The 23,923-nt window shown below is 36.6% G+C and overlaps 1 protein-coding gene across 2 annotated transcripts in view; it reads right to left on the reverse strand.

The window, feature by feature from the left end:
- Positions 1-6,721: 6,721 nt before the first annotated feature.
- FAM133A (family with sequence similarity 133 member A) overlaps positions 6,722-23,923 on the reverse strand; it is a 48,378-nt gene continuing 31,176 nt past the window's right edge. For both annotated transcript variants that reach the window (XM_078064095.1, XM_078064096.1), the window contains exon 3: positions 6,722-9,619. In XM_078064095.1, the coding sequence (XP_077920221.1) occupies positions 8,785-9,519 (735 nt within the window). In that variant the 5' untranslated portion in view covers positions 9,520-9,619 and the 3' untranslated portion in view covers positions 6,722-8,784. The remainder of the gene's footprint in view (positions 9,620-23,923) is intronic.

Below are 23,923 nucleotides of genomic sequence, written 5' to 3' on the forward strand. Positions count from 1 at the left end.
CCTAGAGAAGTATAAACTACCAAGACTGAACCAGGAAGAAACAGAAAACCCGAACAGACCTATAACAATTAAGGAAATTGAAACAGTAATCAAAAATCTCCCAACAAACAAAAGCCCAGGGCTAGATGGCTTCCCAGAGGAATTCTACCAAACATTTAAAGAAGAGTTAATACCTACCTATTCTTCTGAAACTGTTCCAAGAAATAGAAATGGAAGGAAAACTTCCAAACTCGTTTTATGAGGCCACCATTACCTTGATCCCAAAACCAGACAAAGACTCCATCAAAAAGGAGAATTACAGACCAATATCCTTGATGAACATGGATGCAAAAATTCTCACCAAAATACTAGCCAATAGGATCCAACAGTATATTAAAAGGATTATTCACCATGACCAAGTGGGATTTATCCCTGGGCTGCAAGGTTGGTTCAACATCCGCAAATCAATCAATGTGATACAATACATTAATAAAAGAAAAAACAAGAACCATACGATCCTCTCAATAGATGCAGGAAAAGCATTGGACAAAGTACAGCATCCTTTCTTGATCAAAACTCTTCAGAGTATAGGCATAGAGGGTACATACCTCAATATCATAAAAGCCATCTATGAAAAACCCACAGCAAATATCATTCTCAATGGGGAAAAACTGAGAGCTTTCCCCCTAAGGTCAGGAACACGGCATGGATGTCCACTATCACCACTGCTATTCAACATAGTATTAGAAGTCCCAGCCACAGCAATCAGACAAACAAAAGAAATAAAAGGCATCCGAATCAGCAAAGAAGAAGTCGAACTCTCACTCTTTGCAGATGATATGATACTTTATGTGGAAAACCCAAAAGACTCCACCCCAAAACTGCTAGAACTCATACAGGAATTCAGTCAAGTGGCAGGATATAAAATCAATGCACAGAAATCAGTGGCATTCCTATACACCAACAACAAGACAGAAGAAAGAGAAATTAAGGAGTCCATCCCATTTACAATTGCACCCAAAACTGTAAGATACCTGGGAATAAAACTACCAAAGAGGCAAAGAATCTGTACTCAGAAAACTATAAAATACTCATGAAAGTAATTGAGGAAGACACAAAGAAATGGAAAAACGTTCCATGCTCATGGATTGGAAGAACAAATATTGTGAAGATGTCAATGCTACCTAGAGCGATCTACACATTTAATGCAATCCTTATCAAAATACCATCCACTTTTTTCAAAGAAATGGAACAAATAATCCTAAAATTTGTATGGAACCAAAAACGACCCCGAATAGCCAGAAGAATGTTGAAAAAGAAAAGCAAAGCTGGTGGCATCACAATTCCCGACTTCAAGCTCTATTACGAAGCTGTAATCATCAAGACAGTATGGTACTGGCACAAAAACAGACACATAGATTAATGGAACAGAACAGAGAGCCCAGAAATGGACCCTCAACTCTATGGTCAACTTATCTTCGACAAAGCAGGAAAGATGTCCAATGGAAAAAAACACAGTCTCTTTAACAAATGGTGTTGGGAAAATTGGACAGCCACATGCAGAAGAATGAAACTGGACCATTTCCTTACACCACACGCAAAAATAGACTCAAAATGGTTGAAAGACCTAAATGTGAGACAGGAGTCCATCAAAATCTTAAAGGAGAACACAGGCAGCAACCTCTTCCACCTCAGCCGCAGCAACTTCTTCCTAGAAACATCACCAAAGGCAATGCAAGTAAGGGCAAAAATGAACTATTGGCACTTCGTCAAGATAAAAAGCTTTTGCACAGCAAAAGAAACAGTCAACAAAACCAAAAGACAACCGACAGAATGGGAGAAGATATTTGCAAGTGACATATCAGACAAAGGGCTAGTATCCAAAATCTATAAAGAACTTATCAAACTCAACACCCAAAGAACAAATGATCCAGTCAAGAAATGGGCAGAAGACATGAACAGACATTTTTCCAAAGAAGACATCCAAATGACCAACACACACATGAAAAAGTGCTCAACATCACTCGGCCTCAGGGAAATCCAAATCAAAACCTCAATGAGATACCACCTCACACCAGTCAGAATGGCTAAAATTAACAAGTCAGGAAACGACAGATGTTGGCGAGGATGCGGAGAAAGGGGAACCCTCCTACACTGTTGGTGGGGATGCAAGGTGGTGCAGCCACTCTGGAAAACAGTATGGAGGTTCCTCAAAAAGTTGAAAATAGAGCTACTATACGGCCCAGCAATTGCACTACTGGGTATTTACCCCAAAGATACAAATGTAGGGATCCGAAGGGGTACATGAACCCCGATGTTTATAGCAGCAATATCCACAATAGCCAAACTATGGAAAGAGCCAAGATGTCCATCGACAGATGAATGGATAAAGAAGAAGTGGTGTGTTTTATATATATATATAAAATGGAATATTATGCAGCCATCAAAAGGAATGAAATCTTGACATTTGCAACGACGTGGATGGAACTGGAGGGTATTATGCTTAGCGAAATAAGTCAATCAGAGAAAGACATGTATCATATGATCTCACTGATATGAGGAATTCTTAATCTCAGGAAACAAACTGAGGTTTGCTTGAGTGGTGGGGGATAGAAGGGTTGGGGTTGCTGGGTGATGGACATTGGGGAGGGTATGTGCTATGGTGAGCGCTGTGAATTGTGTAAGACTGTTGAATCACAGATCTGTACCTCTGAAATAAATAATACATTATATGTTGAAAAAGAAGAAGAAGATATCAGGAAGGGAAAAATGAACAGGGGAAATCGGAGGGGGAGAAGAACCATGAGAGACTATGGATTCTGAGAAACAAACTGAGGGTTCTAGAGGGGAGGGCGGTGGGGAGATGGGTTAGCCTGGTGATGGGTATTAAGGAGGGCATGTATTACGAGGAGCACTGGGTGTTATACACAAACAACGAATCATGGAACACTATATCAAAAATTAATGATGGAATGTATGGTGATTAACAACATAATAAAATTTAAAAAATTCATTAAAAAATAAGAAATAAATAAAAAATAAAAAACTGAAAATAAGTAGCAAATAGATAATTTATAATGGCAACATTACTAATAATGATAATCATTTAATTTTAGTGAATATCTTCTGGGAAAAGACATCTGAAAAATACCGTGTAGAATTCTTGAATATACCATCCAAAATAGTAGCTTACTGGAGGGTATATTACCATATCCAAGCTCTCCTTACAACAGTTCTATTCTTGCCAAGTTTCTGAGCACAAAGTCATACTTATTGTATTGTATCATTGTTATCAGCCTCCATCACAAAAACTGATCCAGCTTCCTCTTATAAATCCTTATTTGAAAATTTTTACATCCAGCAAATATAAACCCTCAAATAGTCTCCTGTATATTCAGGATTTTTAAAGCAGTGCAAGTCATATTAATGATGCTGGGCATATCTATGAAATGTGTTTCTCTGGTTCTAGCAGATATTTGGTAGGGTGTACTAGATTTTCTTTCATTTTTTGTTGGTATAAATGTTCTTGATACATGCCACAAAATGGATGAACCTTGAAAATACTGTTACAACAATGAAACCAGTCACAAAAGACCATATATTGTATACTTCCATTTATATGATATTTCCAGAACAGGATAATCTATAGCAACAGAAAGTATGTCAGTAGTTGCTTAGGGCAGGGTAGGATAAAGAGGTTGGTGGTAGTACAGAGGACAGGATATGGAGTTTCTTTTTGAGGTAATTAAAATGTCTTAACATTGATTGTAGTTATGGTTACATATATCAGTGAGTATACTAAAAATATTGAGTTGTATACTTTAAGAAGTTGAATCATATGGTATGTGAATTTTATCTCAATAAAACTGTTTAAAAAGTGAAACAGTTGACCCTTGCACAGCATGGGTTTCAACTGTGCAGGTCTGCTTACACAGACTTTTCTTGATAAATACAGTGCAGTACTGTATTTCCTCTTCCTTATGCTTTTCTTGGTAACATCATATCTTTATTGTAAGAATATAGTATAAAATACATATAAGGTGGGGTGCCTGGGTGGCTCAGTCGTTACTGTCTGCCCTCAGCTCAGGTCATGATCCCAGGGCCCAGGGATTGAGCCCCCCTTCGGGCTCCCTGCTCAGCGGGAAGCCTGCTTCTCCCTCTCCCGCTACCCCTGCTTGTGTTCCCTCTCTTGCTGTCTCTCTCTGTCAAGTAAATAAATAAAATCTTTTAAAAAAATAAATAAAATACATATAAGGTAAAAAAAATATATACATATGTTAATCGACTATTCATGTTATCAGTAAGGCTTCTGGTCAACAGTAGGTTATTAGTTAAGTTTGGGGGAGTCAAAAGTCAAAAGTTATACACAAATTTTTGACTGCACAGTAGTTGGTGCCAACTCCCAGGTTGTTCAAGGTCAACTGTATACAGTGTTGCATTGCATTCACTCACATTCTCCAATCTCCCAGGGCCTTACCAATTAACTCAATTCAATGAAAGTCATGAGGCATCTGTCATATGCATTACACTGAATACCATCATTGCAAGAGATAAAAGATGGAACAGTGTACCTTTAAGGAGATTACAGCACAGTAGGGGGTTGATGATATAGTAATAATAACTATAGTGATGATGGTGATGATGATGATGATGATGACGATGATGATGGTAGGAGGAGGAGGAGGAGGAAAAAGGAGAAATAATATTCACTAAGCATTTATTATATGCCAGGAATTGTGTTAAATGCTTTAAATGTTATGATGTCTTATTCTCATAACAATCCTAGAGATACACACTATTATTTTTCTGACTTTGTATCTAAGGAAATTGAGGCACAAACATGTGAACTATGGGTCACGTATCAAGAAATGGAAGAGTGAGAATTTCAACGTAGTGCTTAGCCAAAAGTGCTTTAAACAACTAAAGTCCATAAGTACATAAATTATATAATACAAGATAGATTAAGGTGTTATGAAAGAATCAAGTAAAAGTGATTGAACCATTTGAAGAACACATCCTGTTTGCAGCTCAGGAGAGATTAGGAAAGTCAGTCAAGTTCTAAAATACATAGGTATTTTTGAATGTCTGACTACAATTTTCATGACTCATAAGGTAGCTACAAACCTACACAATTTTTTTTTTTGTAAAATAAATATGATCAAACAGAAAATGACTACAGAGTTACAATGTGCAACTTTCAAAGGTGCAACTTTCTCCTCAGTTATAATAAACAAAGAAACTATTAAAAGATACAAAACCAGATACCCACATTTTATTCATTCTTCTTAATTCCAATCTAATCCCTTGTTTTCGGCCTAAGATCTTTAAAATTCTTCTTTTTGTGCTCGCGATTACATTACTAAACTAGATTGTATTGATTTTTCCCCTCTCCTATCTACTTTCTTGTTGATTTTCCCACTATTTCTCTTCCCATAGTCAAAGCTAGTTGAATATTATGGCTAAAGCTATTCCTTTTTTTAAAGTTTTTATTTTAAATCCAAATCCAGTTAGTTAACATACAGTTTTTTATTAGCTTCAGGTATACAATATAGTAATTTAAAACTTCCATACATCACCCTGGGCTCATCAAAAGTGTACTCCTTAATCCCCATCACCTATTTAACCATCCCCCAACCCACCTCCCTTCTGGTAGCCATCAGTTTGTTCTCTGTAATTAAAAGGCTGCTTCTTGGTTTGCTTCTTTTTTTTCCCTTTGCTCATTTGTTTTGTTTCTCAAATTCCACATGAGTGAAGTCATATGGGTTTCTTTCTCTGACCGACTTATTTCACTTAGCATAGTACTCTCTAGCGCCATCCATGTCATTGCAAATGGCAAGATTTCATTCTTTTTTGTGGCTGAGTATATATATATATATATATATATATATATATACACACACACACACACACACACACACATATATGGAATATAATGGAATAATTATATATAATATGTATACACACACACACACCACATCTTCTTTATCCATTCATCAATTGATGGACACTTGGGCTATTTCCATAATTTAGTTACTACAGATAATGCTGCTATAAACATTTGAGTGCATATGTTCCTTTGAATTAGTATTTTTGTATCCTTTGGGTAAATATGTAGTAGAGCAATTGCTGGATCATTGGGTAGTTCTATTTTTAACTTTTTAATGAATCATATAAGCAAGCCACTAATAACAACTTCAATGCTTTTCACATAAGGGATAAATTATTTTGTTTTCAATCTGGAGGCTACGTATTACATGTTCACCTAAATCTATTTAATCTATTGTCCTCTACATATTTCCATATCACTTTACCATACCATCTATACTTATATCTAAAAAAAAATCATTCCTCTTCCTTATCAAGTTCCCAAGAGTGCTTTTAAAAGTTCCTTCCTGAACCCTTTACTGGAATATTACTTTGGCTATAATCAGAGAAATAATGAAATAGTTTTACTTTCCAGACAGTCAGCACTGCTGATAAGCATAAAATGTTATGCTAGACCACCCTCTTCCTCAGTCATTACATAAAAACCAATACAAACAAAATAACATTTCCTTCTACTATGGCATAAACGATCACCTCTGAAACAATCTAAAGAAAGATGTGATAGAAGATACATGAGTTATTTGATGTAAATAACAAAATAGACATTCTAGAATGCTATGGTATTAAATTAGGTTAGGTGATGCTGTGGTAATAAAAAAGACCCAAAATCTCAGTGGCTTAACATGTAACAGTTTATTTCTTACTCCCAAAAGGTTCCCTGCAAGTCCATCAGCTCTCCAGGGCAGGTCCCTTATAAACAGTAACTTAGAGATACAGGCTGCCTCTATCTTGTAGGCACACCATTTGGAGTACATTGAGAGAGCTCGAAGGTCATGCAGGACATTTTGCTGCTCCAGTATTGAAATGACACCTCATTTCTGTTTACAATTTTTGCAATCCCTCTGCTAGAAGTAGTCAAATGGCATTGCCTATCTACAAGGGGCTAGGAAGTGAATGGGAGCACACAGATATTTGGTAAGCTGTTAATGTTTTTGCCATATTCTACAAATAATATAAGCTTTTCTCATATTTTAATGAAAAACAATTTTGGAAAACTCTATGTGGTTATAAAATATCCCTTAAATATATATTTTATCAGCATATATAGTTTTTTGTTTTGGGTTTTTTTTTTGTCTGTTTGTTTGTTTTTTAGCAAACAACTAAAGTTATGAAGCTTTAAGGTGATCTAACATGACATCACATTTATAATGTTCCAAGAGCCTTTCTGAGAGATTCTGGTATTTCAACTGCAAAAATTTGGGGAGTCAATATTTATTTGCTTGATGTTTTCTATCTTTATAATAACTTTACCTGTGATTCAAGGGAACTGATATGAAATCAGTTATTAAAAAATAGCTATTGATTCTCTCATCATGCCAAAATACTTTGTAAATATGACATTACAATTAGCACATCCTCTGTAACAGGTGGTTCTTTTTTGAGACATCAATTGATGATTCGTATTACTCTGATATATCAATATGTAAAATAAAAATGATTCTCAACTCATTCCAGCATTAATGGTAAACAAACACAAGTCACCAAATCTTAGTAAAATATGACACAGAAAGATCAATGATGTCATTATGTCCTAAACTGAATTCCTATTTTAATTCAATACTAATGCTTAACACACTGAACTTTTAAACAGCATACTTACTAAGATTTTGGCAGTAGTTTTATGTAACAAGACACATAGCGTACTAGAGGTCTGGCACTTAACTTGCTTAGAGTAAACAAGCTTCAATATGAAGGCATTAAATATTTTTTAAAAACCTTCTTTTTACATGCTAAATACTTTGTCAAGTGTGCAATTAAACCTAGTAATGAAATATAGTAAGATTAAGAAATTACAAACTTGTATCCTAAGCATAAATCATATAAAAAGGATTACTGCTTGTATAGAATATCCCTGGATAATCAAAAATTAATAGTATAAAACATGCAAAATATTTCAGAATCTTTATTAATCAAAAAATACCAGGGTTTATTTAAAATGATTCCCCTCCAAAGGGTATCAAAGTTAATTCAAATAATGTAACACTCTAATGCTAAACATTATTCAGTACTGCTAAAGTGGAGGTAAATTTCACAGAACTGGGGGCTTATACTTTCTGTCTTCTTGTTCACTTGAAGCAGCATACAACATCCCAGAATTTCACTAAATAAGAAAAGAATGGCTGCTGCACTGGCAAAAATAGGATGTGTAAAGATCAAAGGCACACTATTCAGCTAGCCAAAGTGATAGCAAACTCTTTTTTCCCCCACAAGCCCTTTCCCCATGTAAACTAAAGTTTATTAAGAAGTAAAATAATCTTCAAAAGTAAGGATTCTGAGACATCATTAAGTCCATGCTTCAAAAATGTCAACTATAGTTGTCTAGATATTTCTGATTATATTTTAAAGATATATCCAAATTAGATACTTTTAAATTAGATACATTTGGGGGGTCAAAATTATTATCTAAAACATTTTAATTCAAAATCCAAATGTTTTAACCACTAGTATGAACAACAGGGTTTTAGCTCTCAGAAGAATTAACCCTGGAAGGGAAAACATACAAACAAAATTATATATTTATGCTGCAGGCAATGATTATGGCCCTTTCTGGCACAGTGGCATATGACTGGCACTCAGTCCAGGAATATTCTACAAACACAAGGAAATTCATGCATTTTGGTAAATATGCCCTAACATTCACAGTTGAAATTTCCTTAAATCCTTGCTTTTTTAAATAGGAAAATCTTAATTTTTTTCTTGTTATCCTGACTTGTGACTTGAACCTGACTTCTTTTTCTTCTTCTTACTATGTTTCTTGTGCTGTTTCTTCTTCTTCTTCTTTGCTTTTTCTCGCTCTTCATGTCTTCTCTTCTTTTTTGCTTGCACTTCCTCTTCATAATCTGATTCTGATGAGTACTCTGATGATGAGGGTTTATCTTCAGGATAAGCCTTCTTTCTTTTTTTGCTGAGACTTCTAATATACTTTTCTTTCTCTGTTTCATCCGTTGACTTCTTTTTCTTTTTCACAGATTCCTTGCTCTCTGATTCAGATTCATATGTAGAGCTTTCTGACGATTTGTATGAATGGTTCTTCTTTTTCTTTCTCTTTTTTCCTTGTTTCTTTTCCTCATCCTCAGAATCTGAACTGCTTGAAGAATCAGAGCTTGATGAAGAAGAAGATGAAGACCGACAAGATTTCTTCTTTTTCTTTTTCTTTTTTTCTTTTTTTTTAGAAGAGCTCTCATTTCCACTCAATAATTTCTCTCTACTTTTTTCTAATTCTTTTTTCCAATTCTCATTCATTTTTTCTTCAAATTCAGCTAATGCCTTGGAGCCTTTCTTTTTATTTTCTAATTGTTTCTTCACTTCTTCCCAGGTGGGCCTTGGTCGATTCAGATAATCTTGTATTGTTGGGCCTGTAGATTGAGTTGAGCCCCTCCATCTGGCCATTGCTATAGGATTCATATAGGCCACTCGATTATCCCGCTTCCCCATGGTGCCTGATGGTTCCAAAAGCAGACTCTCAATGCTAAGAAGAATAAAGATAAACCCTCCTTTGGTTCTTCACCTGCTGGTATATCAAGCAGGCTCCATTCTGTTAGAGAAGCAAAAGGAATGGTTACAAAATGCCTTTAATATAAGACAAAATAAACACATGAGCTTAATTGTTCACTATCTATCATATAGTACAGTAGAAATTTTCAAAATCTTAGACCTTGGGAATAAAGAATATACACATTTAAGACTTTTGCATACTCAAGATATTGTGGTATGGATCTAAAATAAAGTATTTTATATAACTTATGTACAATTCTGACTTACCTGATTTTTTAAATAAATATTTCCTTTTATATTATATGATACTGTTTTCCTTTTTTTCATTTGGCCTTATTTAGTATAAAAAGAGAAATTTCTATAGCTAAATTCTATATGAGGCAGATCTCCTCCAACTTAAGAAAGGGCAGCACAATCCACTCCACTCGGACAGAAACCTAGGAGGCATACCTGAAAAATCCTCTCCCTCAAGTCTCACATCTAATCCATTACTATATTCTGCTGTTTAAGCCTTGACAATAGGTCTCATATCCATTCACTTTTTCCAGATATATTGTCACCAATTTAGTACAGGCACTATCATCTCTCACTTGGACTATTAATCTCTAGTATCAATTAAGTGTTATCTGCCCGGGACTGCTTAGTGTTTTGTAACAGATTATCTCATTCAATCTCTAGACTAATTCTAGGAGGATGATTCTATTATTATCCCTATTTCACAGATGAAGAAACTGAGTCTTAGGGAATTTGAATAACTTGCATAAAGTAACAGCTAATAAATGTCCAAACTAGGATTTAAACCAAGGCAACCTGACTCCAAACCCTGAACACCTGACATAACACTATATTGCCTCTTTACATCAACCTCTTAATTGATACACTTATTTCTACCCTTACTCTCTTCCATTCCAGCCCCACACTACAACCAGCAGGTCTTAAAATACTACAGTGGCTTTATATTTTAATGAGAATCAAATCCAGACTCCTATAAAGGTCCTATATGATCTGCCCTGCTTCTCTTACTTTTTTTTTTCTTTTTTTAAGATTTTATTATTTATTTGACAGAGGGAGAGAGAGCACAAGTAGGCAGAGCAGAAGCTAGAGCAGTAGGCAGAGGAAGAGGGAGAAGCAGACACCCCGCTGAGCAGAGAGCCTGATGGTGGGTCTCAATCCCAGGACCCTGGGATCATGACCTGAGCCGAAGGCAGACACTTAACTGACTGAGACACCCAGGCACCCCTCTCTCTCACTTTCATCACCCCTTTTCTCAATTCTATCTTTTCTTATCTTCTCTTGGTTTCTGGAACATGATAAGCTCCAAGCTTAGCCATCATGACCCATGCTACTACATTCTTCAGGTCTCAGCTTATTTATTTATTTGTATGTATGTATTCATTTTATTTTATTTATTTTTAGAGAGGGGGGAGGGCCAGAGGGAGAGAGAGAATCTTAAGCAGGCTCCATGCCCAGAGCAGAGTCCAATGCGGGGCTTGATCTCATGACTCTGAGATCACAACCTGAGCTGAAATCAAGAGTCGGATGCTTTCCAGAGTGGCAGCACCAGCCTGCATGACCCAACAATTGCACTACTGGGTATTTACCCCAAAGATACAGATGTAGTGAAAAGAAGGGGCACATGCACCCCAATGTTTATAGCAGCAATGTCCACAATAGCCAAACTGTGGGAGGAGCCGAGATGTCCTTCAACAGATGAATGGATAAAGAAGATGTGGTTCATATATACAATGGAATATTACTCAGCCATCAGAAAGGATGAATACCTACCATTTGCATTGACATGAATGTAACTGGATGGTATTATGCTAAGTGAAGTAAGTCAAGCAGAGAAAGATAATTATCATATGGTTTCACTCATACGTGGAACATAAGGAATAGCACAGAGGACCACAGTGGAAGGGAAGGAAAACTGAATGGGAAGAAATCAGAGAGGGAGACAAACCCTGAGAGACTCTGGACTCCAGGAAACAAACTGAAGGTTGTTAGAGGGGAAGTGGTTGGGGGGATGGGGCAACTGGGTGATGTGCATTGAGGAGGGCACAGGATGTGATAAGTATTGGGTGGTATACGCAACTGATGAATTGTTGAACACTACATCAAAAACTAATGATGTACTATATGTTGGCTAACTGAACATAATAAAAATAAATAAATAAATAGGGAGAATGCTTTAAAAAAAAAGTTGGACGCTTAACCAACTGAGCCACCCAGGTGCCCAGGGCTCAGTTTAAATGTCAATTCCTCTGTAAGGAAATTATTAGGTTGAACTACATAAAACTGCCAATTAGATGGGACAGAAACAACTACCAGCAACTTCATATGCATCAACTTTATATTAAAGCATGCTGCCTTTGCATCTGCCCCTCATACAAATTATTTTGTATCACAGATCTTTGCATCTTTTATGCACAACATTTAGCAAACTGGTGATTATTTTATTTGTCTGGTTATTTGGATGTGTGTGTGTGTGTGTGTGTGTGTGTGTGTGTGTCCACCACTAAATATAAGGCCAAGAAGAGTAAAGGGTATGTTTAATCTTTCTTATTCACCATGGTGCTTCTAGTATCTAACATGCCATGTGGCTCACATTAAGTACTCAATAAATATTGGTTCAGTAATAAACAAATGAATGGATAGATGGGTGTATGGCTCTGGGAGAAAGGGATATTTAGAGAAACTTCCTAGAATTGGTGATGTCTGTACAGGATTTTAAAGAATAAAAGTTTATCCTGGAAATTAAGACATGAAGGACATTCCAGGCAGAGAAAACAAAATGTGAAAAAACAAAAAACAAAAAACAAAAAAAACCACAGGGATATGAAAGAGCACCATGTATTTAGTGTTGATGCAGCCTAAATTTCAAGAAAGCAGTGGCTAGAAGTGAGGATTCATAGACAGGAAATAGCCTGATCACAGAACCCCTCTAAAATATATAGTTGTTAGGAAGCCAACAAAGTTCTTTAAAGAGAAGCAAAAGATGATCAGATATATCATAGATTTTCCTGTCAATCTCCATCCTGACTCTGACCCTTTAAATCAACCAAACATACCTACTCATCATAAGCTCAATGTCACAGATGTTACAGTGACCCTTGGTGATAGTTTACTGCATTTGATTTGTTGTGTTCATGATATTCTCCTTCCCTTTCAGTTCTGTCCAGCTCCTCTTAGGTATTTCTGTGATTTTCATTCTGACTGATACTCTAAATATCTATCAGACATTATTGTTTCCCTGACCTTATCATCAAAAGCCCTTAAAAACTTTAGTTCATATTCAACTTGCTGGTTCTCTCTGCTACTGGACACTTAGAATAGCATAATCCATTCTAACTTCAGTTCCTTGAGACCTAGTCCTGACACCATCTAGAAAGATAGGCAAAGATCAGTTCATAAAAACTTTGGATGTGATGCTAAGGATGTTGGAATTCATTCTATGAGACTTAAAGTGAAGTTAATTGGGAGATAATGACTATTTTAAATAGGAGAATGATATGACCATGTTTGAGTGTTTACAAAACAATTTTTTATAGCATGGAAGTTGGATTGGATGCAAGTAAGAATGAAGGCAATGAGATCACTTAAGTATTCATTCAGACAAGAAATGAAAGGGTCTAAAATAAAATCAGCAGCATTTTGAATAGAGAGGGGAAGATACCTGAGAAATGTTGAGATGATTACACTAAAATTAATGACTAATTGTATACAAAGTGTGAGAGCGAGAAAGGACAAGATTCTGGCTTGTGAGCATAGATATAAGGCAATGCCAATGACTGGGTAATATAGGAAATGGCAGACTTTAAGGAAAGGTCTACATTCAATATTGGATTCATAAAGTTTGAGGTGCCTATGAGACATCTGAATGAAGCTGCATGTAGAAAATCAGATGTATGGGTGTTGGCATGCTGCAATGTGACCTGAATTAGAGATGTAGGATTGGCAGTCACTGAGTGAAGGCTAGATACATGAGAGAAAAATTAAATTACCTTGGGGAGATTTCAGATGAAGAAAGACTTGAGCATTGGATCCAATTTAACAAGATGCAAGAGGTTGCCAGAGAGAGTAAAGCCTATAAATAAGACTTCAGAAAATTAGCTAGAATGTTAAGAGCTAGATTGCTATCAGAAAAAAAAGTAAGAGTTACAGAAACACAGGGAAGGAGAATAAAGTTTCAAGGTGAGGACAACAATCCTCAAAGATGTGTGTTCATGCAGTCAAATGCTCTACCACTAAAGATGTGTGTTCATGAATTTAATTTGAGCAATTTTTAAATATCAAACATTTTGGAAAAAAACTAAATGTCCATCAATAACAAACAGGTTTGGGTTCCTGGGTGGCTCAGTCATTTAAGTGTTTCTTGATTTTGGCTCAGGTCATAATCTCAGGGTCAAGGGATTGAGCCCCACGTCAGGCTGTGCTAAACGTGTAGTTTGCTTGAGATTCTCTCTCCCTCTTCCTCTGCCCCTCTCTCTGCTCACACACACTCTCTAAATACATAAATAAATAAATAAATAAAATCATTAAAAATTTAAAAAATATAAAACAGCTTATGTGAATTATAGTGTACATATACAATGGAATACAATATCCACAACATATTGTTGAGTGAATAGTTTGTCAAAAGTAAATATCAGTTATCTCTGCATATTGCGGAGGCATAATTTCCTTTTGTATGTTTTTCTATAATGTTTACATTTTCTACAATGAGCAGGTGTCATCTTTACTTTTAAAAATCCAGAGAAGAAAAGATATCATGGACAATATTAAATACAGCAGATGGATCAAGTAAGATAAAATCTGAAAATATCCATTAAATTTAGCTATGAAGAAATCATTAGTAACCTTTGCTAGTACAATTTCAATTAAACAGTGAGGGCAGAAGCCAGAAGACCACAGGTTAAAGACTTTAAAGACTAAATGGGAGTTGAGAAGATAGAGATATAGGGTATAAAGATACATTTGAGAAAAAAAATAAAGAGATAAGTTGGTAACTATCATGAAGGATGCAGAATTAAAGAAAATGATTTTTTTTTGTATTTGTTTTTGTCACTGAAGAAACTTGAACAGATTCACAGGGTGACAAGACAAATGGAGTTATAGGGGTACCTGGGTGGCTGAGGGTCCTGGGATCGAGCCCCTCATCTGGCTCCCTGCTCAGCGGTAAGCCTGCTTCTCCCTCTCCCACTCCCCCTGCTTGTGTTCCCTCTCTCGCTGTGTCTCTCTCTGTCAAATAAATAAATAAAATCTTAAAAAAAAAAGAAGAATGGTGTATAATGAGAGAGTTTTAAGAAAATAAAAAAGAAGATAGAAAAGAGAGGGAATAACTAATGTGGCAAAACTGTAGAGAAAGCAGAGAGGACTCAAAGTCACAGGTACGAAATGCTTCTTCTTGCAAGAACAGATGCAAAGAATAAAGAGATGGTATAGGTGCAGGGCTTTTTTTTTTTTTTTTGTGGAGGGAGAAATGAAAGGGAAAAAGATGAAGTATTTCTCACATAATGGCCTTCATTTTCACTCAGTGGTAGGTGCCAAGGTCATCTACTAAAATTAAGGCAGGTCAAGGTAAGTTTTGAGACCAATAACTAAAATTCCTGAGAGGATGCTGACACCAGGTAGGAGGCCTTCAAAACTGCAGAATGTGTGTGGTCTTTTCTCAGAAGATTAAGCACACTGAGAAAAAAGAAAAAGTAACACCACCAAAGTTCTCTTGCTCAAATAATCTTTGCTTTAGAATTTAAAATTCTTTGTTTCTATTCCAGAAGAGAAACTTGATTCTCTATATCCCTATTTATTTGTATGAAGTATGTTAATTTTGTATAGAGATTAGATACAAATTTTGACAGTCCTGCTGATAATTTGAGTGTTATAATAATTAAATGTTCATTCATTGTCAAAATAATTCCCTTTTGATCTGGATAGGAGTTAAAATGGCAGAGTAGTAGGAGGACTTTATGCTTGCTTCATCCCTGGAACACAGCTAGATAAATATCAAATCATTCTGAACCACCAGGGAATCGATCTGAGGTAAGAGAACAAAACGCACAACTAGAGGGAGGAAAAAGGCCACACTGTGGAAGGTAGGTGGTGTGGAGATGGGATTTGGGGGAGAAAAGAATTGCTGGTGCCTTAGAGGGGAGGGAGTCCTGATCAGGGAGAAAGGAGAGAGAGAAGAGGGGTGGATACAAGGCACAGCACAAGAAAAACACTTCCCCAAAACCACTGACGGGGAAAACGAGAGGGGCTGATAATCACAAGTTTTTATAAGCAGCAGAGCTCAAAGTCTGAAGTTTTAAAAGTCCATGCAATTGCCAGGGTGGAGCCTGGCAGATGTAGAGGTGCTCCAGTGGAGGTGCTCCACTGAGAGGTGCTCCAGTGGAGGAGGGCAGAGGCCTAGGAATGGAGAACATGGTCTGAGGATCCCCTGGGATGCACTGGGAGAGAGAGTTTCTCTTCCTGGAGGTGGCACTGCCTCTCTGGGGACAAGAGAGCTGATGGGCACCACTGAGCTGCCCCATTCATTAGCATAGGAGCAGAGGCAGCTGCTGAGGGCAGCTAATCTAGACACCAGCTCTTTCCTGCACTTTATCATAAACTCCAAGGCCCTATATGTTCATGCAACTGCCCTTTTGGGACAAATCAACAACAGCCACAATGCAGCAAGACCCTCCCCCAGAGGATCAGCACTGGTCTGTGAGACGCCAGGTCCCTAAAGTTTGGAGTTTTGAAACGCAGCTAGCATGCCTCACATAAAATATAGGAGCACTGAGGCGCTCTGTGAGCAGACGGCTTGGACACAAATAAGGAGAAGACAGGGATCTGAGGGATATTTGGGACACATGAGGGGTGATTTTTTCACTCTTCTGCAAGGGCTTCCCGAACAGTGGCAGGCATGAACTCCCTCCCCTGTCTGGGGATGAGAGACGTGGCTGCTACCATTTTTACCCCTGCCCATCAGCACGAAGGACTTCAGTGAGCAGCATAGTGCCCATAGTGGAGACTTGAGCCGCTTACATCAAGCTCCACCTCCCTGCATTCTGCAGGTGCTTTTTTACTAGGGCAAGTGTGCCTAAGAGTCGGAGTAGCAGCAGGCCCCTCCCCCAGAAGAACAGCACAAGACGCCACACCCATCAAGACCATAGAGTGCTGCAAAACTTCAGCTTTAGGGGAAATATGATCTAGCCTCTTTCAACAAGCAGACCAAAACACACCTAGTTAAAACTTGCCACATGGTGGATAAGGTTCAAACACTCCCAACTGCAGGCAAGGAGAAACTCTGCAGAGGACAGACATGATGGAGACAGTAGCCAAAACATAAGAGCAGAGTGTACACCACATACACCAGAAACACTTCCTGAAGCTTCAGGCCCTGGACAGTATATGACCCCTTCTTAATATAGCATTAATCTCAGGAGCAGTACAAATATCAGGCTTTCCTAACACACGGGAGACAGACTTACACAAAATGCCAAGATGGAGGAATTCATCCCAGAAGAAAAAAACAAGAGGTTATGGCCAGGGATCTAATGAAAACAGAAATAAATAATATGTCTGAACCAGAATTTAAAACAACAATCATGAGGATACTAGCTAGGCTTGAGAAAAGCATAAAAAGTACCAGGGAGTACATTACCACAGAGATAAAAGATGTAAAAATTAGTCAGGCTGAAACAAAAAAATACTATAACTGAGATGCAAAACAGACTGCATGTAATGACCACAAGGATAGAAGAAGCAGAGAAATGAATAAGTCAGATAGAAGAAAAATTATGGAAAAAATGAAGATGAAAAGAAGAGGGAAAGAAAAATATTGGATCATGAATGTAGACTTAGGGGACTCAGCAACTACATGAAACATAGTAATATTTGTATCATAGGAGTCCCAGAAAAAGAAGAAAGGGAAAAGGGGGCACAAGGTTTATTTGAGCAAATATAGCTGAAAATGTCCCTAATATGGGGAAGGAGGAGAACTCCCATTAAAATCAACAAAAGTAGGCTAACACCAAGACATATCATAATAAAATTTGTAGGATATAGAGTTCAGAAAAGAATCCCAAAAGCACAAGGGAAAAGAAATCCCTACTCTACAAGAAAAGAAAAATAAATTTAGCAGCAGATCTGTGTACAGAAACTGTGTAGGCCAGAAGAGAGTGGCATGATATATTCAATGTGTTGAGTGGGAAAAATATACAGCCAAGAATATTTTCTCCTGCAAGACTGTGATTCAGAAAAGAAAGAGAGAGAGTTTCCCAGACAAACAAAAACTAAAGGAGATTGTGACATTAAACCAGCCCTGCAAGAAATATTAAAGGGAACTCTTTGAGTACAAAAGAAAGGCCAAAAGCAACAAAGACTTGAAAGGAAGAGAGAAAATCTCCAGAAACAATGACTTTACAGGTAATACAACGGCACTAAATTCATATCTATCAATAATCACTCTGAATGTAAATGGATTAAATGTTCCAAACAAATGACATAGGGCATTAGTATGGATAAAACAACAACAGCAACAAAACAAAACAAAAACAAAAAACAAGACCCATCCATCTTCTACCTACAAGCGATTCAGTTCAGACCAACAGCCACCTGCTGATAGAAAGTGAGGGAATAGAGACCATTTATCATGCTAATGGAGATCAACAGAAAGCTGGAGTAGCTATCTTTACATCAGACAAGTTGATTTTATTTTATTTATTTATTTTTTTTAAGATTTTTTTTATTTATTTGCGAGAGAGAGAATGAGAGACAGAGAGCATGAGAGGGAGGAGGGTGAGAGGGAGAAGCAGACTCCCTGCTGAGCAGGGAGCCTGATGCGGGACTCGATCCCGGGACTCCAGGATCATGACCTGAGCCGAAGGCAGTCGCTTAACCAACTGAGCCACCCAGGCGCCCCAGACAAGTTGATTTTAAAACAAAGACTGTAACAAGACATGGTGAAGGGCACTATATCAAAATAAAGGTGTCTATCTGACAAGAAGATCCAATAATTGTAAATATTTATGCCCACAACTTGGGAGCACCTAAATATATAAATCATTAATGACAAACACGAAGAAACTAACCGATAACAATACAATAATAGTAGGGGACTTTTATAGAAATGGACAGATCATCTAAGCAGAAAATCAACAAAGAAACAATGGCTTTGAATAACAAACTGGACCAGAGGGACTTAATGGACATATTCAGAACATCTTATCCTAAAGAAGCAGAATATACATTCTTTTGGACTGCACATCACATGGAACATTCTACAGAATAGATCACATGCTGGGTCACAAATCAGGCCTAAACAAGTACAAAAAGATTGAGATCATACCATGCATATTTTTGGACCACAACACTATGAAACTTAAATTCAACAAGAAAAAATTTGGAAAGACCACAAATACATGGAGGTTACAGAACATCCTACTAAAGAATGAATGGGTTAACCAGGAAATTAAAGAATAAATAAAAAAATATAGGGAAGCAAACAAAAATTAAAAGACAACAGTCCAAAACCTTTGGGATGCTGCAACAGTGGTCCTCAGAGGGAAGTGTATTGCAATACAGGCCTACCTCAAGTATCAAGAAAAGTCTCAAATGTACAACTTAATCTTATACATCTAAAGGAGCCAGAAAAGGAAGAACAAATTAAGCCTAAAGCAAGTAGAATAAGGGAAATAATAAAGATTAGAGTAGAAATAAATAATATAGAAACAGAACAACCCTGGTAGAACAGATCAATGAAACTAGAGCTGGTTCTTTGAAAGAATTAAAAAAATTGATAAATCACTAGCCAAACTTATCAAAAAGAAAAGAGAAAGGACACAAATAAATAAAATCATGAACGAAAGAGGAGAGATCACAACCAAAACCACAGAAAAACAAACAGTTGTAAGATAATATTATAAAAAATTATATGTCAACAAATTGGGCAATGTGGAAGAAATGGATAAATTCTTAGAAACATATAAACTACCAAAACTGAAAGACGAAGAATTACAAAATTTTAAAAGAACCATAACCAACAAAAACGTGAATCGGTAATCAAAAATCTCCCAATAAATAAAAGTCCAGGGCCAAATGGCTTTCCAGGGGAATTCTACCAAACATTTAAAGGAAGAATTAACACCTATTCTTCTGAAACTGTTCCAAAAAATAGAAATGGAAGGAAAACTTCCAAACTCATTCTATGAGGCCAGCATTACCTTGATCCCAAAACCAGACAAAGACCCCGCTAAAAAGGAGAATTACAGGCCAATACCCCTGATGAACATGGGTGCAAAAAGCTTCAATGAGATACTAGCAAATTGAATTCAACAGTACTTTAAAAAAATTATTCACCATGATCAAGTGGGATTTACTCCTGGGCTGCAGGGTTGATTCAATATTCACAAATCAATCGACATTATACACCACATTAATATAAGAAAGGATAAGAACCATGTGATACTCTCAATAGTTGCAGAGGAAACATCTGACAAAACAGAGCATCCATTTTGATAAAAGCCCTCAACAAAGTAGGGACAGAGGGAACATACCTCAACATCATAAAGGCCATAAAGACAGACCTACAACAAATATAATCCTCAATGAGGTAAAACTGAGAGCTTTTCCTCTATGGTCAGGAACAATACAGGGATGTCCATTCTCACCACTGTTATTTAACACAGTACTGGAAGTCATAGTCTCAGCAATCAGACAACAAAAAGAAATAAAATGCATCCAAATCAGTAAGGGAGAAGTCGAACATTCACTATTTATAGATGACATGATACTCTATGTAGAAAATCTGAAAGATTCCTCCAAAAAATTGCTAGAACTCATACACCAATTCAGCAAAGTCACAGGATACAAAATTAATGTACAGAAATCTGTTGCATTTCTATACACCAATAATGAAGCAGCAGAAATAGAACTCAAGAAATCGATCCAATTTCCAATTGCACCAAAAACCATAAGATCACTAAGCATAAACCTAACCAAGGAGGTAAAATATCTGTACTCTGAAAACTATAGAACACTTATGAAAGAAATTGAAAAGGACACAAAGAAATGGAAAAATATTCCATGCTCATGGATTAGAAGAACACACATTATTAAAATGACTATACTACCCAAAGCAATCTACACATTTAAGGCAATCCCGATCAAAATACCACCAGCATTTTTCATAGAGCTAAAACAAACAATCCTAAAAATTCGTATGGAACCACAACAGGCTCCAAATAGCCAAATCAATTTTAAAAAAGAAAAGCAAAGCTGGAAGCATCACGAATCCGGATTTCAAGCTATATTACAAAGCTGCAGTCATCATGACAGTATGGTACTGGCATAAAAACAGACACATAGATCAATGGAACAGAATAGAGAACCCAGAAATGGATCCACAACTATATGGTAAACTAATCTTCGACAAAGCAGGAAAGAATATCCAATGGGAAAAAGTCTCTTCAACAAAGGTGTTGGGAAAACTAGACAGCAACATGAAAAAGAATGAAACTGAACCACTTTCTTACACCATACACAAAAATAAATTCAAAATGGATTTAAGACCTAAATATGAGGCAGGAAATCATCAAAATCCTAGAGGAGAATGCAGGCAGCAACATTTTTTACATCAGCCATAGCAACTTCTTACTAGTTACATCTCCAGAGACAAGGGAAACAAAAGCAAAAATGAACTACTTAGACTTCATCAAGATAAAAAGCTTCTGCACAGCAAAGATAACAAACAACAAAACTAAAAGGCAACCTTCAGAACGCGAGAAGAGATTTGCAAATGACATAACTGACAAAGGGTTAGTATCCAAAATCTATAAAGAACTTATCAAACCCAATACCCAAAAAACTAATAATCCAGTTAGGAAATGGGCAGAAGACATGAGTAGACATTTTTCCAAAGAAGACATCCAGATGGCTAACAGACACAAGAAAAGATGCTCAACATCATTGATCATCAGGGAAGTACAAATCAAAACTACAATGAGTTATCACCTCACACCTACCAGAATGGCTAAAATTAACAACTCAGGAAACCACAGATGTTGGCAAGGATGCAGAGAAAAGGGAATCCTCCTAACTGTTGGTGGGAATGTAAACTAGTGCAGCCACTCTGGAAAACAGTATGAAGGTTCCTCAAAAAGTTAAAAATAGAACTACCCTACAATCCAGCAATTGCACTACTAGGTATTTACCCAAAGGATACAAACATGCTGATTAGAAGGAGCACATGCATCTGGATGTTTATAGCAGCCATTATCAACAATAGCCAAATTATGGAAAGAGCCCAAAAGTCCATCAACTGAGAAATGGATAAAGGAGTTGTGGGGTGTGTGTGTGTGTGTGTGTGTGTACACATACAATGGAATATTACTTAGCCATCAAAAAATGAAATTTTGCCATTTGCAATTTTTTTTGCAATTTCTGCAATATGGTATTCCACATTAAATACCATATGATTTCACTCATATGTGAAATTTATGAAACAAACAGATAAACATAGGGAAGGGAAAAAAAAGAGGGAAGCAAACCATAAGAGACTCAACTATACAGAACAAACTGAGGGTTGGTGGAGGAAGGTGGGTGGGGGATAGGTTAAATGGGTGATGGGTATTAAGGGGTACTTGTGATGAACAGTGGATGTTAAATGTAAGGGATGAATCACTAAATTCTACACCTGAATCCAATTTCACTATATATGTTAACTATCTAGAATTTAAATAAAAACTTGAAATAAAAAAATAAAAAAATAAAAATAATGAAATAAAAAATAACCATCAAGAAATTATTTTGCAACATAAACAAACAATTCCCTTTTGATCTTCTATTATGTACCACACACTTATGTTATATGCCATGGAGACTACGGTCTAGTAAAGTGGTAGCCATTACACAAATATTAACAAAATGAGTATGTAATTATAACCATGATTAGAATGATGAAGGAAAACTACAGGATGCTAGTGAAAGCTATAATGAGGGACCTAATTCAGAATGGAAGGTCAATTCTCAGACCCTAACATAATCTGAGACCTGATGGGTAAATCAGAGCTAGCCAGATGAAGGAGTTGAACAGGATGCAAGTAATAAAAAAGCCAAAGTTGACTGAATGTTCCAAGCAGAAGGAATAACAGATGTTAAGGTCTTGAGGTGAAAAGAAAAAGCCAAATACAATGCAAAATATTGACATTATCACACTCTTGAAAATCAGTCATCATATAATTTTCTCCTCTTGAAAGTGATTGTATCTGTACTATTTTTCAATGAACATGTTCCGGTAAAAGTCTATGAATTTTAGTTAATTAAAGGCATATTTTAATGTTTCACAATGAAATTTATATTGTAAATATCGCCAAAGCTAGTTGCTTTAGAGACTTACTCTATTTTAAAAATAATTTCATTGAATTTTCAGTGATATGTCTAACTGTGGACAAATTCTCACAGACACATGCACTTTAGTTGAAAAACCTTTTCAAATTAGTTGGTAATCACTCTGAGACTTAATCTGAAGCACCCAACTCTTCTGCAAAGGTCTGGACATTTGGATGAGGTTCTTATAAAAATAAGCTTACTGTGGGGCACCTGGGTGGCTCAGTCAGTTAAGCGTCTGCCTCTGGTTCAGGTCATGATCCTGGGGTCCTAGGATCGAGCCCCGCATCAGGCTCCTTGCTCTGCAGGGAGCCCGCTTCTCCCTCTCCTCCCCACTTGTACTCTCTCACTGTCTCTCCTCTCTCACTCTCTAATAAATAAATAAAATCTTTAAAAAAAAGAAGCTTACTGTTCTTTGTTCACACTAGTTAAACTAAATTGAAATAACATGCTACTGAAATAAATGCCTCTTATAAAGTTACTGAAAGGATTTAAGATAGTAATGAATTTACTAAATTATAAAATAATTGTCTACACATATATGCTAACAATACCTTAAATTATCACAGTATGTTTTGCCATTCCACACAGAATGAGATAGAGAACAGCCACAGAACAATCTAATTCATAGGCCAAATAGGAGACAGAGAGAGTTAATGAAGAAATTTAATGTTGCTTCACAATTTCTTGAAAATATCTAACTCTATCAAGTGTACGTAACATGATATCCATTCTTCTCAATAAAACTCAAGCCTGAGTGCATTCTATTTTAATTGTTAACATGACTACTTTGAGAGAGGAATTACTGCCCTTAGTTTAACTGGGAACAACCTGATAGAAAACTATATACTGTGTTGAAACCATTCTCCTCGTGTGAATTCCCTCTAGCATAGTCGTGTCATGGAACAGTTGCTATTCTAAAGAAAAGGTGCAGAATTTGAAATAATGCTTCCTCTTTCTTTCCTTTATAGAACTG

Source organism: Halichoerus grypus, chromosome X (assembly GCF_964656455.1).
Source record: "Halichoerus grypus chromosome X, mHalGry1.hap1.1, whole genome shotgun sequence".
NCBI classification, from domain to species: domain Eukaryota; kingdom Metazoa; phylum Chordata; class Mammalia; order Carnivora; family Phocidae; genus Halichoerus; species Halichoerus grypus.